At 45.3% G+C, this 19095-nt stretch overlaps 1 protein-coding gene across 3 annotated transcripts in view; it reads left to right on the top strand.

Annotated features, from left to right (window-relative positions):
- The window catches only part of scube3 (signal peptide, CUB domain, EGF-like 3), a 131812-nt gene extending 118066 nt beyond the window's left edge, over positions 1 to 13746 (top strand). For all 3 annotated transcript variants that reach the window (XM_039651978.2, XM_039651977.2, XM_089124618.1), the window contains 8 exons: positions 775 to 978; positions 1920 to 2081; positions 2478 to 2645; positions 7907 to 8068; positions 8911 to 9108; positions 9390 to 9542; positions 9624 to 9703; positions 11142 to 13746. In XM_039651978.2, coding sequence (XP_039507912.2) covers positions 775 to 978; positions 1920 to 2081; positions 2478 to 2645; positions 7907 to 8068; positions 8911 to 9108; positions 9390 to 9542; positions 9624 to 9703; positions 11142 to 11294 — 1280 coding nt within the window. In that variant the 3' untranslated portion in view covers positions 11295 to 13746. The remainder of the gene's footprint in view (positions 1 to 774; positions 979 to 1919; positions 2082 to 2477; positions 2646 to 7906; positions 8069 to 8910; positions 9109 to 9389; positions 9543 to 9623; positions 9704 to 11141) is intronic.
- The last annotated feature ends 5349 nt before the right edge of the window (positions 13747 to 19095 follow it).

Genomic DNA, 19095 nt, shown 5'->3' with positions numbered 1-19095 from the left:
ACCAGCGTCGGCCAATAGTGAGCCTACGTGTGACGTAGCTCTACGCAATCACACTACGTTAACTGACTACAGGCCTATGGAGAAGGAAGTGAATAGTTGAAATAAAGTCGTTATTTTTGTTGTTTTTTTGCGCACAAAAAGTGTTCTCGTCGTTTGATAAAATTAAAATCGAGCCACTGTAGTCACTTGGACTATTTTAACGATGTCTTTAATGACTTTTCGATGCCAGCAAGAGTCCGAAGATGAACGAAGGTCTTACGGGGTTGGAACAACATGAGGGTGAGTAAATACTGACAGAATTTTCATTTTTGGGTGAACTAACCCTTTAAAGGCACAATATGTAGTTTTATCGCCACTAGAGGTCGCCTATTCAAAACAAAGGCGTAGCTTGCGAGATTGAGCGCGGGTCAATGTTTTTTTTTTTTTTTTTTGCTTTATCGGAGGGGGATGAAACTTGGTGACTTTTGTTGTATTACCTATGTGAACACAAAAAAATACTGGAGATGATTCGGATATGTTAAAGGTTCGTAAAAAAAATAAATAGTCACACTTGACTTCCTCCCGGTCAAAAATGACCGACCATAGGAAATGAATGGGAAATACGGAAAAAAAAAAATAGGAAAACTCAGAGAAACTTTTGGTGGTACAAACTACAGCAAATTTTTAGAATGTGCAAAATAAAATCAATAAATAAATAAAACTCTCGCTCAAATGCACACATACACACACGCACACTTAATTTTAAGTCATAACGTTCATCTTGTTCTCCTGTAGGGAGCTGTAACATGATGTGTCAAAGGCAGCGCATGGAGCAGCAGATGAAGTTGTACATTAAAGCCCTGAAAAAATCCATTAACCAGGAGCGTTTCCTCATCCGTGTGGCCGGGTTGGAGTACGAGGTCGCGCAGAAGCTCCCGCAGGCTGCACTGAGGCAGGAGAACTGCGGACCGGGCCGAGAGAAAGACAGCGGCCGCTGTGGTAAGAACGGAAGAGTGAGTGGGGCCTGTTATTCACGAACCCCTTGAAGAAGGCAAGGGCTTCCTATTGCCCAGACAGTAGAGCCTGGCACCTGCTACGCCAAAGTCATGGGTTTGATTCCCAGGGGAATTATATGTAAATCTATAGCTTGAAGGCAGAGTTGCATTGAATAAAAGCGCTGCCGCCTGCCAAATAAATAAATGTAAGTGTAAGGGCTCTATATCATACATCCCAGCAATCAATTTTGCATTTTAAAGACGTCTAATAGCCGTCCAAACACAGACCAGGCATAAAAAACAAGCCTTTTTATTATCAACAGATAAGAATGAGCAAGAGCATCTACTGGAGATAGAAACTTGCATGGATATTAGGGGTGTAACGAAACACTCATGTCACGGTTCAATAGATATCACGATAGGACGTGATTGCGAGACTCCAACACATATGATAAGAAGTTCCCAAAAAATGTAATAGTTGATGAAAATCCTAAATTTGGTATTACATTGAGGGATTAAATTAATAGACTTGGACTTAGTGCTGGAAACCCAATGACAATAGAGACACCAGAATAACTGACTAAACCAAAGATTAGCTTATTAGTAAATATTTGCGAGACAAATTTGAGCATTTTACATTGGTACACAGTTGAAACTGCAGGGTTTGTTTTATTTTCATTATTATCATTATTATTATTGAACAAAGATCCCAGGAGATACTTGTATCACAAAATAAAAAGACTTGAGGTAGAGTAAGGCAATAAAGTGCATTTTCAAACAAGATAAAGTAGACATAGACAGTGTACAAAAAAGTAATTCATAAAACATTTAAAGCAATAGAAATTAAACATACAATACATGAATTTGAAACTACTAGGTGAAGTTATTAAGTAAAGTCAATTTCATTGTCCTCACTGCTGCCCCCTGCTGGCTGCTCTCTCTCAGTCAGATGTTTGCCTGGGTCTTACTACCATGGTGAACAGGAGCGCTGCGTCCACTGCCCACCTGGAACCTTTCAGGAGCGGGAGGGTCAGCTGGCCTGTGACCTTTGCCCTGGAGGAGACCGCCATGGTCCACCAGGGGCCCGCAACATCACGTCATGTGCAGGTGACCAGCCTTAATCCATGTGCCTTCTACTTGCTAATGGATGCAAATGTGTTGAACTAAAAGTAGGTGTCGATTCATTTTATTTGTTGTCTTTGGGTATATTTGAAAATGTTCTCCTTTCTTTTATTTACCCGTGGAATGCTGTCCATGCAGAAATTGTATCAAGTGATGAATCCACTATTGTAAAACCTGAAGTACTTTTCTAGCAGTTCTGTTTCTCTTTATCTTTTTTTACAACAAAAATGAACCATCATTGAACTTACTTAACCTTTTTATTAATAATAGATACCAAATATATTTTATTGGTGATATGTGTATATTTAGAACGATATCAATCAATGGTATCTGTAATTGTCACGTGGAGAACATCAAAAAGTAAATTCTGTCTTTTTATAGGTCAATGTCCACCAGGGTATTTCTCCAGCGATGGGTTCAAGCCCTGTCAGTCGTGTCCCCTAGGAACGTACCAGCCCGACCCAGGACGAACTCTCTGTTTCCCCTGTGGAGGCGGGCTTGGTACCAAAAGAGAGGGTGCCAGCTCCTTCAATGACTGTGAGGTCAAAGGTCAGGCGTTTTGACACATTCACATCAAACTGAACAGTGTGCATAAAAACTATTATAATATATTCATGATGTTTGGAGCAAAACACAGTGCACAATTTTTAGTTAAAGAGGTAGGCAATGAGGGTTTTTTTTAAACACTTTTTTTATAAACACTTTTACGGAGGCTCAGTAGTGCACAACACAATGAAATTTTAAAAATATAAGTTGACAACACTACGGAATCAAGCAACAACACGACGGAGTCAAGTCACAACACGATGGAATCAAGCAACAACACGACGGAATCAAGTCACAACGCCACGGAATCAAGCCACAACACGACGGAATCAAGTCACAACGCCACGGAATCAAGTCACAACGCCACGGAATCAAGTCACAACGCCACGGAATCAAGTCACATGGTGATGGAATCAAGTCACAACGCCACGGAATCAAGTCACAACACGACGGAATCAAGTCACAACGCCACGGAATCAAGTCACATGGTGACGGAATCAAGTCACAACGCCACGGAATCAAGTCACAACGCGACGGAATCAAGTCACAACACGACGGAATCAAGTCACAACGCGACAGAATCAAGTCACAACACCACGGAATCGAGTCACAACACGACGGAATCAAGTCACAACGCCACGGAATCAAGTCACAACGCCACGGAATTAAGTCACAACACGACGGAATCAAGTCACAACGCGACGGAATCAAGTCACAACGTGACGGAATCAAGTCACAACGCGACGGAGTCACTACACGACGGAATTGAGTCACTACACGACGGAATCAAGTCACAACACGACGGAATCAAGTCACAACGCGACGGAGTCACTACACGACGGAATCGAGTCACTACACGACGGAATCAAGTCACAACACGACGGAATCAAGTCACAACGCGACGGAATCAAGTCACAACGCGACAGAATCAAGTCACAACACCACGGAATCGAGTCACAACACGACGGAATCAAGTCACAACACCACGGAATCAAGCCACAACACGACAGAATCAAGCCACTACACGACGGAATCAAGCCACAACACGACGGAATCAAGCCACAACACGACGGAATCAAGTCACAACACCACGGAATTAAGTCACAACACCACGGAATCAAGCCACAACACCACGGAATCAAGTCACAACACGACGGAATCAAGCCACTACACGACGGAATCAAGTCACAACACCACGGAATCAAGCCACAACACGACGGAATCAAGCCACTACACGACGGAATCAAGCCACAACACCACGGAATCAAGCCACAACACGACGGAATCAAGCCACAACACGACGGAATCAAGCCACAACACGACGGAATCAAGCCACAACACGACGGAATCAAGTCACAACACGACGGAATCAAGCCACAACACGACGGAATCAAGTCACAACTAGGGGTGCACGATATATCGAATCAATATCGTTATCGCGATATCACGTTGCTCGATATCCATATCGAAAGTGTCGCGATATTTATGCAATATTTTGTTTATGATGCGTCTGGTCCGACATGCACCGTTGCATTTCCCCCCGACTCATTTCCTGATTCTCCTTCTCCATAAACAATAATAAATCAAGAGAGGTTTAACTTTTCATGCTACAGATTTCCCACAGTGGTCAGAAAGAACAGGGGAGACACTTTGTTTTTCTCAATATAAAGTCGCTACTCGCTCCAAAGCTAACCGCCGTAACTCTCTCACTTCTCCCTTGCTCTCCAACCACACAGTCCCACACACACACACTTGCCCCGGCTCGACGCGCACACCAGCGCACAAGTATAAACATCAGGCCACGGTCCACCTGGCAACTTCATGCGTTTTCACTGATCGGATAGCTATCTGATTTATCAAAATACGATCTTCAATTATCGCGCTATATGCAGATTTAATGGAGTGCACGTCACCGTCACGTCAACAGTTATGAGCTGCGTTTTATGATCATCAGGTAAAGATCAGTTCGTTTATTTACTTTTAATGAAGATAAATGTGAAAAGCGTCTGCGACTTACTTTCACTTTGATTTGCGATAGTTTGCGCGTTGGCTTGATGAAAAGGAAATGTTCAGCAGCTGCTCATCTGCGTGATGCGTGATGCAGTCGCGCGCGTCGTCATATCTGGCAATAACATGACAAGCCTGCAACGTTCTCATTTTTAGCGTTTTTAGAAGGAGTACATTTTACATATGTGGTTTATTCAATAACGAGATTAATTTACATTTGTCCAGTTTCAACTGAAATGCGGCCCAGACCTCCTCCTGAAGTGGTTTGAGCGATTAGATTCAAATACGTCACAAATGCGTTTCACAGGGCATTACAGCTGGTCTTTTCACGATCATAGCTATCCGGTCAAAGAAAACGCATAGTGTCGTTTACGTTGCATAGTGTGTTCTGTAGACTTGTTATTTATTTATTATCTTTTACCCTGTAGTGTACACAACTAACGTGTCCTGTTCTGTAGACATATTATTTAGGCCTATTTATTAATGCTGTACCAGTCCAATATGACTGTCAGTTGAAATAAATCTTATGTTGTAAGAAAACTTGTTTTATTTATTAATATTTTTTGATGCGTTTTCCAATAACTTTTATAGTTTTACATCCGTTTAAAAATATCGAAATTAATATCGATATCGCAATATTCATTATCGATATCGCAATATCACATTTTTGTCAATATCGTGCACCCCTAGTCACAACACGACGGAATCAAGCCACAACACGACGGAATCAAGTCACAACACGACGGAATCAAGTCACAACACGACGGAATCAAGTCACAACACGACGGAATCAAGTCACAACACGACGGAATCAAGCCACTACACGACGGAATCAAGTCACAACACGACGGAATCAAGTCACAACACGACGGAATCAAGTCACAACACGACGGAATCAAGCCACAACACGACGGAATCAAGCCACAACACGACGGAATCAAGTCACAACACGACGGAATCAAGTCACAACACGACGGAATCAAGTCACAACACGACGGAATCAAGTCACAACACGACGGAATCAAGTCACAACACGACGGAATCAAGTCACAACACGACGGAATCAAGCCACAACACGACGGAATCAAGCCACAACACGACGGAATCAAGTCACAACACGACGGAATCAAGTCACAACACGACGGAATCAAGCCACAACACGACGGAATCAAGTCACAACACGACGGAATCAAGTCACAACACCACGGAAACAAGTCACAACTCAATAGAATCAAGTCACAACATAATAGAATGAATTGTCCTTGATTCCGAACTTGATTCTGTTGTGTGTGTACACGACGGAATCAAGTCACAACACCACGGAATCAAGCCACAACACCACGGAATCAAGTCACAACACGACGGAATCAAGTCACAACGCCACGGAATCAAGCCACAACACCACGGAATCAAGTCACAACACGACGGAATCAAGTCACAACACCACGGAATCAAGCCACAACACGACGGAATCAAGCCACTACACGACGGAATCAAGCCACAACACCACGGAATCAAGCCACAACACGACGGAATCAAGCCACAACACGACGGAATCAAGCCACAACACGACGGAATCAAGCCACAACACGACGGAATCAAGTCACAACACGACGGAATCAAGCCACAACACGACGGAATCAAGTCACAACACGACGGAATCAAGCCACAACACGACGGAATCAAGTCACAACACGACGGAATCAAGTCACAACACGACGGAATCAAGTCACAACACGACGGAATCAAGTCACAACACGACGGAATCAAGCCACTACACGACGGAATCAAGTCACAACACGACGGAATCAAGTCACAACACGACGGAATCAAGTCACAACACGACGGAATCAAGTCACAACACGACGGAATCAAGTCACAACACGACGGAATCAAGTCACAACACGACGGAATCAAGTCACAACACGACGGAATCAAGTCACAACACGACGGAATCAAGTCACAACACGACGGAATCAAGCCACAACACGACGGAATCAAGCCACAACACGACGGAATCAAGTCACAACACGACGGAATCAAGTCACAACACGACGGAATCAAGCCACAACACGACGGAATCAAGTCACAACACGACGGAATCAAGTCACAACACCACGGAAACAAGTCACAACTCAATAGAATCAAGTCACAACATAATAGAATGAATTGTCCTTGATTCCGAACTTGATTCTGTTGTGTGTGTACACGACGGAATCAAGTCACAACACGACGGAATCAAGCCACAACACGACGGAATCAAGCCACAACACGACGGAATCAAGCCACAACACGACGGAATCAAGCCACTACACGACGGAATCAAGTCACAACACGACGGAATCAAGTCACAACACGACGGAATCAAGCCACAACACGACGGAATCAAGTCACAACACGACGGAATCAAGCCACAACATGACGGAATCAAGCCACTACACGACGGAATCAAGCCACTACACGACAGAATCAAGCCACAACACGACGGAATCAAGCCACTACACGACGGAATCAAGCCACAACACGACAGAATCAAGCCACAACACGACAGAATCAAGCCACTACACGACGGAATCAAGTCACAACAAGACGGAATCAAGCCACAACACGACGGAATCAAGTCACAACACGACGGAATCAAGTCACAACACGACGGAATCAAGTCACAACACGACGGAATCAAGTCACAACACGACGGAATCAAGTCACAACACGACGGAATCAAGCCACAACACGACGGAATCAAGCCACAACACGACGGAATCAAGTCACAACACGACGGAATCAAGTCACAACACCACGGAAACAAGTCACAACTCAATAGAATCAAGTCACAACATAATAGAATGAATTGTCCTTGATTCCGAACTTGATTCTGTTGTGTGTGTAGTGCATATCACATCAGATGTACACATTTGCTGGTGAACATATACCTATTTATTGCTCCCTATTGCCAACATACACATCCCTGTTCCTTTCTCTCTTGCTCCCCCTAATGGTCACTGTCCTACAGTGTCGTTATCTTATTTTTGTTTCATTGTGTTGTGCACTACTGGGCCACCGTACTCTTCACACTAAACATTAAAAAATGCTTCTGAAGTTGCCCTCCCTAGCTTTAAAATTTGAGTCAAATTTTCTGTTATACATTTATTAATTTTGTACTCTTGTAGTCCATGTGTGTGTGAGGGGAAGCTTTATGCTAAACCAGCCCATGTGACATCTGTGTTGTGTGTGTGTGTGTGTGTGTGTGTGTGTAGTGTTGTGTTCTCCAGGTCATTATTATAACACCTCAGTTCACCGTTGCATCCGCTGTCCTCATGGAACCTACCAGGCTGAGTTCAGACAGAATTACTGCATCTCCTGCCCCGGAAACACCACCACTGACTTCGACGGGGCCATCAGCGTCTCTCAATGCAAGAGTGAGTCTGTTCATCCTAAAGCACAAGTGTGGACTTCTTAGGAGTCCCTTATCCCTTAACTTGATTGAAAATCTGGAGGTAAAACCAACATCACATCAACAAATGGCATTTTAAGTGAAATTATGTTTTGTTATTGGATCCTCATTTTACATTTTCCCCCATTACTGATAGCCGACACTCTTAACTGAAAAGATTAAAAATATCAACAAATGTTTTTTCCCCAAAATGTTTATTTTTACAGGCATAACTGCAGCATTAGTTTATTCGGTTATAGAATTTAGTAAATTCGGTTATAGAATATGGTTTACTGAACTGTGTATATGCATCACTAAAAGGTGAAGTGTCAACTGAATTGATCTGCAGTACGTGGCCTTTTCAGGAATTTTCTTGTATCGTCAATGTGTGAACAGCCTGTAACGAAATTTTAAAAAAGGAGATTTGCTGGCTGCAGTTCACTTAACAGCCACCGGTGTCGCTAATAACAAGGATTTCTGAATTTTACATAAAGTCCTTAGGTCCCCTGACATGTTTTTTTTTTATTATTATTTTATAATGTTTCCTGGGTTGCCCTTATAATGTTATGTTGTTTAGATCAAAAATAGTCATAATTTAGAAATAAAAGGCATAAATAAAAATTATATAAAATGTTTGGATTTAGATTTATCAATCATGTCAATATATCGGTTATTGGATTTCAAATATAGAATTATCGGTATCAGCCAAAATGCTCATATCAGTTTATCTCTAATAAAAAGTTACCAGGTCTAATAAAGTCGTGTAAATGTTCTAAATGAGAAATTTACCGTAACGTGATCTTTTTGTTTATTTGTTGATGTGTTCAGATCGGGAATGTGGGGGTGAAATAGGCGAGTTCATCGGATACATAGAGTCCCCCAACTATCCTGGAAACTACCCAGCCAATGTAGAGTGTGTCTGGACCATCAACCCTCCACACAAACGCAAGATTTTGATCGTGGTCCCGGAGATCTTCCTCCCATCCGAGGATGAGTGCGGAGACGTCCTAGTCATGAGGAAGAACTGTAAGTTTTTGTGCTTTTCCAGGTTTAGCCTTTATAGAGTGCATTAGTGCCTGCACACTTTTCCTGTGGCGTTGGTTACGGAAGTATTTTTTCCATTCATTTTTCCCATAGAGATGTTAAAAGTGTTCGTAAACGCATTATAAGCAAAGATCCAAACCAACCAAATCCTACCAAAAAAAAAACAACAACAACGAATTGTGACTTATCTGGACTAATCTCTCCATGTTAGTGGTGATGGTTTCTTAAACTTTGATTTGAATGCTAATAAATGTTCCTCTCAGGGTCAGCAACCTCCATCACCACCTATGAGACATGTCAGACATACGAGAGGCCGATCGCGTTCACGGCCCGATCTCGCCGCCTCTGGATCAACTTCAAATCCAACGATGTAAACAGCGCTCGCGGCTTCCAGATTCCCTACGTCACTTATGACGGTACGGTGGATTTTAGGTGGATTTCTGTCCATTCTCGACATTCATTGTCACTAAAATGCGCATGATTTAATTTTTCTTTAGAAGACTACGAGCAGCTGGTTGAAGACATTGTAAGAGATGGAAGACTTTACGCCTCTGAAAACCATCAAGAAATACTCAAGGTTAGTTTTGTGACTAGTGAAGTCTGATTTGGCAGTAACAGTGCGATTACTCTTTATTCAAAACCCTTAAAGGGATAGTTCACCCAAAAAATGAAAATTCTGTCAGTAATTACTCTCCCTCATGTTGTTTCAACCCCCGTAAGACTTCCGTTCATCTTCAGATAACACGAATTAAGATATTTTTTATTAAATCTGAGAGCTGGTTCACTCCTCCATTGGCTTCTTAAGGGATCGAAACTGGCCGGCCCAAAAGCTACTAAAGACATCGTTAAAATAGTTCGAGTGACTACAGTGGCTTAACCTTAAGTTTATTAAGTGACGAGAATACTTTGACGAGAAAACGAACTCAACTGTTTTCTGTAGTGAAACTGCGCAAAGCTTCTAGGTTGCACGCTGTTACACTACGTGAAATCTCGAGGCCCTCAGGGAAGGAAATGGACAATTGAATAAAGTCGTTATTTTAGTTTTTTTTCTGTGCGTGACGAATTTTTAGGATGACGAATACAAAAAAAATGAAATTTTCATGTGCGTTTTTTTCCTATTTGTCATTTGGTGGCTCTGAACTGTCGAAACACCTCTTAAAATGCTTGCAACGGCAGGGCTGCAACAAACGATTATTTTGATAATCGATTAATCTAACGATTATTAGAACGATTAATCGACTACTCGTCGATTATTTTGCCGGCTACTCATTAAGTTTGGAACGATTATTCAGCTTTTTCAATTAATTAAAACATTGAGTTCTTCGTATTCTTACTATAATAACATTATAGCACTATAATAATATTATAGTAAGAATATGTATATTGTATATTATACAAAAAGCGAATCAGTTCAACTTTTGAAATAGTTGTTTTAATGAACTTTGAGCCAACTAAACAGGTCATTCTCTAAGTTTTCAGCACGCCAACATGCATGTTGTTCTCCCATGAAAAGCAAGTTCCACCTTACATGTATTGCACATGACAGCATTGTTGCTTTTAATTTTTGTGAAACTTTCCCAAACCTTGCTAGTTCGGATTCGTTTGTACGTTCTGTTTTTTTCTTACCGCAATAGCATTTGTAAAGGGCTGCATTACACTCGCAATATCGCACGCCCTTACATTAGGTCAAGTGAGATCAAACGACTACTCGACAACAACGATATTTGTCGACAATTTTTTATTGTTGACATTGTCGACTAATCGTTTCAGCCCTATGCAACGGATGCGAAAAACGCAGATAATCGAACACGATCTGAATTTTTTTTCAGACGATATTTTTATTTATTTTTCAGACGAGAATTTCAGGTCCTTCGGTGTGATTTCATGTCAAAATTGTGTTGTTTAAACTGCTAATTTCTATACACTGACCGTACATGTTGAAAGCATTTCGATTTGTAAACGATGTCCATTTCATGCCAGTCTCATTCGATTTTTCTCCATTCTCTTTCCATCAGGATAAAAAACTGATTAAAACTCTGTTCGACGTGCTGGCTCACCCAAACAATTACTACAAGTACTCGCCCCGGGACTCCACGGAGATGCTCCCGCGTTCATTCATACGCCTCATCCACAGCAAAGTCTCCGCTTTCCTGCGCCCGTACAAATAATCCGAGAGCTCCATCCACACACCTCCAGTCACCTGGCCTCGAGTCAACGGGATCCTACACACATGTAAAGGAAATACACATATTCAACAGCACACACACAACCACACTATGCAGATTTCAGATGTTTCACTTCACCCTTTTCTTTTCTACTTCTTGTCCGTCACCTCCGAGGAGAAAACAGCTTCTGTGTAAGTCTACATGTAACGCAGTCGTATCGAGTTTCCTTTCGCGATGGTTTTCTTCGGTCGTATGAACGCTTGCACGCTCAGTCCCGTAGAGGAAGACGATAGTTCGGGTGGTCCCACTCCTCCCGTTAAGAGCGAACGTGAGCGTGTTGTACAGACAAAAGAAAGTCGTCGCATGTCAAAAGAAAGGAAAATCTACTTGTTGAACTGGAGCTTTAAAAAAAAAAAAAGTGTCTTTCCCCAAGTTCCAGCCGTCGTAAACTGTACTAGTTCTCAGAATAAGTGTTCAATCTTTTGTATATCTGTACTTTTAGTGTGCTCTTGGTAAGATCTAATTCATATCAAGCATTTCCACAATGTTAAAACATTATATTTGAGCTCCTAGAGCATACATGTAATCTCTAAAGGTCATGCTGTTAAAACAGTAGTTTCGTTAAGGTCTGCCAGTTCAGATTGTATTATTGTCAACCGCGTATTCGTCTATTTCCTAATATTCAAGTTAATTTAACAAATGGTGCGTTATTGGAAAGGCTCGGGTGATGAGAAGGTCGGTTGGGGGTTTTAAGAACGGTGGACTGGTAATTGAGTTTTTTGCAGGACATGCAATTGCTGCTTCTTCAGAAACGTCACTTTAAGCCTATCGCGATTTAAGAAACGTCCCACGGAGAAGAGCAGTCGAGGGGCCGGACTCTTTAAAGGATTTCACAGTGCAGACATGATAAACGTAAAGCACAGGGTTGACGTGGATGGACTTTCCGGTCACGACGAGCGAGATGAAATGACAGTGTTTTGAGTTTGTTTTGCACATTATAGAAGGACCCAAAGAGAAGCAGCGTTCAGGTTACGAGTGTTGGGTTTCACCGGACCGCGGTTAGATAAGTGCCTGAAGTGCAAAAGTGTCAGGATAAGCCTGTGGATGTCGACATTTATGAGTGTTTCCTGTATTAATTATGAATTAGTATTCCTCATGAATGTGTTCATAGGTAGAGCCCTTCACATAAAGTGAAAAGAACCAAACTTCGAGAAGGTCAAACCATACCCAGTTTTTATATGTAAACAGAAAAGGACTGGTCAGAATGGTAGTTTACTGTTGTCTTTTTTTTGTATATTGTAAATATGAAATAAACGTAGACTAATTGGAGTCTGAGAGATAAGTCCAAACCCAAGTTGTTCTCCCAAACTTTCCGCTGTATAGCCTCCCTTCCAAATGCGGACACAAAAGAGGGTGTGTTTAAGGCCAGAAACGCTCTACGCAAGTACGCAAACGCTCGTCCAAAGTACACAAACGCGCATTCCTGCGATGGCGACTCGAGGAGACGATAGTTTCATTCATTTGTTTGTTCTAAACCAGGAAGCTAGCTATACATGTCGACTTTAACTCGCTAAACAAGACCTGAAACTCACCGAAAAAGGACACATTTATATACTTGCGTAGAATGTTTTGGGACTATTTCTGTGCCGGGATAAAATAGTCGTGGTGTCGACTGAAAATCTGGGCTCCACGTGTGTCTATTTGTAACCCTCTTTTAAAGTTAACCTGTATTCAAACACACAAGAATGTCCCAGAAAAGTCTAACCCTCAAGACTAGATCCTAAAATCTAGATTTTAAAACGAACTGAATGTGTGTGGGTTATTTGATGAAGCATTTATTGACATTTTAGGTATTATGTACATTTTGTCATCTATTACAATGGTCACTAATATAATTGTTTAAATGTATAAATATGATAGAATAGAAAAAAAAAATACAACTTGGGTTAACCCAAGAAGAAGTGAACTGTCAATATTGCCCCACTTGGTCATACTACTACACATGTTGCAGCACTGCAGGCTGGATGTCTCCGGGAATCAAAAGGATGGGTCACATGTGAAATAGCCATGGTTGCCTAGATGAAATGTTTGTGGCAAAGTAGTCAATGTTTTGTTGAATGTTCACTAAAAGAAATGCAGAGTGTTTGCTACTCTCTAGTCAGTGTCATTGGCGGTCTGTGACTGCTGCTTTATTTTGTTGATCATTTCCCCTTGTTTTTGCGCTACCAAACCCATTTCAAAGAAAAACCCTTTTTTTTTTGTCTGTGGTTTTCTATTGTTTTTTTTTTTTTTTTGTCTTTTCCCCCCATTTTTCTTTTGTATTTTGAAAAAGAAATGACTTTGCCACAATGATTCATGGAATGGGAAATGGTATTTGCACTTGAAATTTGTTTATGCTCATGTAAAAATGTCTGGATTTTGTATTGTCTTTTTAAATGAAATTGGTGTTCTTAAAGTTGTCTATTTTGATTTCTTAATTCACAGGTACAGAAGAAAAAAAACACCAAAGGTAGATGAAAAGTAAACTATATTAAGCCAACTATAGCTAAACTTGTGCCTTCATTATTTCAGAATAATTTCATTCTTTTGGAGTTCAAATTAATACACAGGATATTTATTTTTAACCGTCACAATAATATTTTGAGCAAACAACATTAAATAAGATATATATTGTGCATTTTTTCCCAGGGGGCTGTTCCATAAACCAAGATTAGAGTATAAACCAGGCTTATTTCGGTTAGTCAGGCTTATTTTTGGTAGATTCGGTTTCATAAATCAACCTTAAAAAAGTTCAAACTCAGTTACCCCGGCAACTTCCGGGGCAGGCTAACTGTCAGGGTAAGGCCCTGTTTACACGAGAACGCTCGCGGGTGAAAAATATTTTATTGGATGTGCCTTTCGTTTACACGGCGACAGCGTTTTTGAGGCTTAAAAACGCAAAAAAAAAAGTGAAACCACCCTCCAGAGTGGAATTTTTAAAAACGCTCCACCGCCGCGTTTCCGTGTAAACTGTAAACGGTAAAAAAGCAAAAGCCAGCTTGACAGTGAAGGTTGTACGCTGGCGCTGCGCATGGACTTGGTGTGGTTGTAGTATGCACTCCTAGCCGCCTGGAGTGCATACTACATTGAATTTCACACACTTTTGCGTCACCATTTGCACGCGGATTTCCCACACATAACGCGCGTCTAAACGCAAAATAAAAAGTGATAACGCAACGCCACTTTTGGGTTTTCTCTTCATAATCGTTTTCGTATAAACATAAGTCTGAGTTCAGGCTTAACGAGCATACCATTTTACTCACCGGAGGGTTGTTCTATAAAACAAGATTAGAAAATATGCCAGGCTTATTTTGGTTAGTCAAACTTATTATCGGTTAATTCTGTTACATAAAGCAAACTTAAAATAGTTCAAACTCAGTTACCCTGGAAACTTATGCTGGGAAACGTCTCGGTTACGTATGTAACCCTCGTTCCCTGAGTAGGGAACGGAGACGTTACGTCAGAAGTGACGGAGATTGGGGGATTTCGCATAGAAAGCCAATCCTCTTCGAGTATTTAAACACGAGCCAATGGCATGCAATGCCTTGGGGCTGCGGAAATTTGCATAGCGTACTCCGCCCTACTCCGTGAGTATAAAAGGAGGAAGTGAACGCAACCGCAGTATGTCTTCGCTGAGGAGCCAAGACTGAACTCGGCATCTACCCAGCGATACAGCAGAAGTGGCAGGGAGACGTAACGTCTCCGTTCCCTACTCAGGGAACGAGGGTTACATACGTAACCGAGACGTTCCCTTTCGTAGTCACTTCGAGTTACGTCAGAAGTGACGGAGATTGGGGGTCTGTGCCATCACGCCATCTTCAAGATGTCTTCCAGTGCCCTGCGAAAGACTGAACCCCCGAGCCTTACCTCTTTTTTTTTTTTTTTTTTTTTGGGGATCCGACTTTGACACAGGATTACCAAGGTACACTGGGAAACATATCCCGAAGGGGACATGCTACCAGCTGCCTACCGAAGGGAGGACTTATGAATACACATATGGCCACATAGGGACGCATATGGAACACTGGAGTACCAACCGCAGGTGGCTACAGATTTAAACTCCAGGGGTGGCAGATGGCTTGCCAAGGGAAGACACATGCTCAGAGAGGCTTACAGTGGATAATACACATGAGACGGTTACCATGGGGAACCGTGCGCATGGAGGCACCTAGCTAGCATCCAGAGCAACGCAGTGGTGCCCGCATCGTCGGTGCTGGAGGACTCAAGACTTCAATGGAAGAACTGAGGAAATATCGCACTTATCCAGTCCGGGGAGTGGAGTGGCGAGCAAGCGAAGACACCTGAGCGGATCCAGAACTGGCCGAAACGAGTACGTGAGAGGATACCGGCTCAATTCGCAGATTATAGAATCTGTCGAAGGTGTTGGGTGTCGCCCAGCCTGCAGCTCTGCAGATGTCTGTTAGCGAGGCGCCGTGCGCTAAAGCCCAAGAGGAGGCTACACTCCGAGTGGAATGGGCCGTCACACCAAGGGGGCACGGAAGGCCTTGCTGCAGGTAAGACAAAGCAATGGCATCCACTATCCAGTGGGACAGCCGTTGCCTTGAGAGAGCCCTTCCCTTCTGGCTCCCTCCATGACAGACAAAGAGCTGGTCTGAGGTCCTGAAACACTGCGTTCTGTCGACATAGGTGCGGAGAGCACGTACCGGACAGAGCAGTGCCAAGGCTGGGTCTGCCTCCTCCGGGGGCAGCGCTTGCAGGTTCACCACCTGGTCCCGGAAGGGAGTGGTGGGAACCTTGGGCACATATCCAGGCCGGGGTCTCAGGATCACGTGAGAGTAAGCCGGCCCGAACTCCAGGCACGCTTCGTCAACGGAGAATGCGTGCAGGTCCCCCACCCTCTTGATGGAGGCCAATGCAACCAGGAGTGCTGTCTTCATGGACAGAAACTTTAACTCTACCGATTGCAAAGGCTCAAAGGGATGCCTCTGCAGAGCACTTAAAACTACCGAGAGGTCCCAAGAGGGTACGAGGGGAGGACGAGGCGGATGCAGCCTCCTCGCTCCCCTCAGGAACCTGATGACCAGGTCGTGCTTCCCTAAGGACTTACCTTCCACTGCTTCATGAGAAGCGGCAATGGCCGCGACGTAAACCTTAAGGGTGGAGGGCGACAGCCTGCGCTCCAACCCTTCTTGCAGGAAGGAAAGCACGACACTGATCGAACATCTCCGGGGGTCTTCTCCGCGAGAAGAGCACCAATTGACGAAGAGGTTCCACTTCAACGCATAAAGGTGTCTCGTGGACGACGCTCTTGCGGAAGTGATGGTTGCCGCCACCGCAGGTGGCAGCGAACTCAAACCTGCCTCGTCCCGTCCAGGAGCCACACGTGCAGCCTCCAAAGATCGGGACGAGGGTGCCACAGAGTGCCCCGTCTCTGAGAGAGTAGGTCTTGTCTCAGAGGAATAGGCCAAGGAGGTGCTGTCGCGAGGAGCATGAGATCGGAGAACCACGTCTTGGTGGGCCAGTAGGGGGCTACCAGCAAGACCTGCTCCTCGTCCTCCTTGATCTTGCACAACACCCGTGCAAGGAGGCTCACTGGGGGAAACGCATACTTGCGTGGGCCCCGTGGCCAGCTGTGCGCCAGCGCATCCGAACCGAGAGTGCCCCAGGTCAGAGAATAAAACTGGGCGCAGTGGGCTGAGTCCCGGGAGGCGAACAGATCTATCTGTGCCTCCCCGAACTCTTTCCAGATCAGCTGGACCGACTGGGGATGGAGTCGCCACTCGCCGGAGATAGGGCGGACCCGAGACAGCTCGTCGGCTGCCCAGTTCCGGTCTCCAGGAATGTGAACTGCACGAAGGGACCTCAGGTGCTTCTGACTCCATATCAAGAGGTGGCGGGCGAGCTGCGACAACCGGCGCGAGCGTAGACCCCCCTGGTGGTTGATGTACGCTACAGCCGTAGTGTTGTCTGAGCGGACAAGCACATGCTGGCCCTTGAGCAACGCTCTGAAGCGGTGCAGGGCGAGCCGTACTGCCAGCAGCTCGAGGCAATTGATGTGCATGAGGCGCTGGGCCCCCGTCCAGGAGCCGGCGGCTGCATGCCCATTGCACATGGCACCCCAACCCGTGGTAGATGCATCCGTGGAGACGATGAGATGCCTGGAAACTCGCTGAATAGGGACGCCCGTCCGTAAAAAGCTGAGGTTCGACCACGGGAAGAAGGTTCGCCGGCATGCCGGAGTCACTGGGACTCGGAGCGAGCCGCGATGCCATGCCCACCTCGGGACTCGATCGCGAAGCCACAGCTGAAGCGGTCTCATATGAAGCAAACCGAGCGGCGTTGCCGCGGCCGCGGATGCCATATGCCCCAGGAGCCTCTGAAAAAGTTTCAGTGGAACCGCACTCTTGCCCTCGAACTGACGAAGACAAGTCAGCAGTGAGTGCGCGCGCTCGTTCGTGAGCTGCGCGGACATGGCGACCGAGTCTATCTCCACGCCGAGAAAAGAGATCCTCTGCACGGGGCAAAGTTTGCTCTTCTCTCGGTTGACCCGAAGGCCCAGACGGGCTAGGTGCCGGAGCACCAAGTCTCTGTGTTCGCAAAGCTGAGCTCGAGAGTGTGCTAGTATCAGCCAGTCGTCGAGATAATTCAGGATGCGAACCCCGTGTTCGCGAAGGGGAACAAGGGCTGCCTCGACGATCTTCGTGAAGACGCGAGGGGACAGAGCTAACCCGAATGGGAGAACGGCGTACTGATATGCCTGGCCCTCGAAGGCAAACCGAAGAAACGGTCTGTGTCGAGGTAAGATGGACACATGGAAGTACGCGTCCTTCAGGTCGATCGCTGCAAACCAATCCTGATACCGAACACATTCGAAAATGCGTTTGGCCGTGAGCATTTTGAACGGTAGTCGATGGAGAGAACGGTTCAAAATGCGCAGGTCCAGGATCGGTCGTAACCCACCGGTCTTCTTGGGGACAATGAAGTAGGGGCTGTAAAACCCGGACCTCACCTCGGCTGGAGGGACCGTCTCGATTGCACCCTTCGCCAGCAGGGTCGCAATCTCCGCTCTCAGGACTGGGGCATTGCCACCGACTATCGTGGAGCGAACTCCCCTGAAGCGGGGAGGAGACCGTGCGAACTGAATCGCGTAGCCGAATCTGATCGTTCTGATGACCCAGCGGGATACCCCGGGAAGCGCTAGCCAGGCTTCCAGGAAGTGAGCCAACGGGGTCATGAGAACCACAGACGTCCCCCCGGAGGGGCAGCGTGGCGGGTCGACTGGCACGCGTGCAGGAGTTACCCCGCTCGGATGCGTCGAAGCCCGCTCCCCGACAGAAGGGACCAGGGAAAGCGGAGCGTTCCACGGGGGTCCGTTCTGCCGGGGGTCTGGCGAGAGAGGGGGAAGGGATTGGTGTAGCCCGGGGACGACACACGCACCCTTCCGCGCCCTCCGAGACAGAGAGGAGTGAGTGGGCCGACACACTGGGGCATCGGGGGCACTCACTCCAGTCTGTGAGCTCAGTGAGGATGTCAAGTCTTTCATTAACCAGTTCAGGGTGCTGCCCACCCGTGGGTGAGCAGCGGGGAGCTGAGAACAAAAGATTCTCCCCCGGCCCTCCACCGGGGGAAGGAGGGGGCCTGCTACCGCCTCCTGGGAAAGACTCGAGATCGACACTGAGCCGCCCGTGTCAGGATCTTCGCTTGGCCTGGCGTTTAGCGGGGCGAGCGGCCTGAGGGGGCTGTGACGCCGGCCTGCGGCCTCCTCGACGCCGGGGCCCGGGTGAAGGCTGCTGCTGGGGCCGGG

This window comes from Pimephales promelas, chromosome 20 (assembly GCF_988280905.1).
Source record: "Pimephales promelas chromosome 20, fPimPro1.hap1.1, whole genome shotgun sequence".
NCBI lineage: Eukaryota > Metazoa > Chordata > Actinopteri > Cypriniformes > Leuciscidae > Pimephales > Pimephales promelas.
The sequence above is the reverse complement of the archived record's forward strand: the minus strand, read 5'-3'. Positions and strand labels throughout refer to the sequence as shown.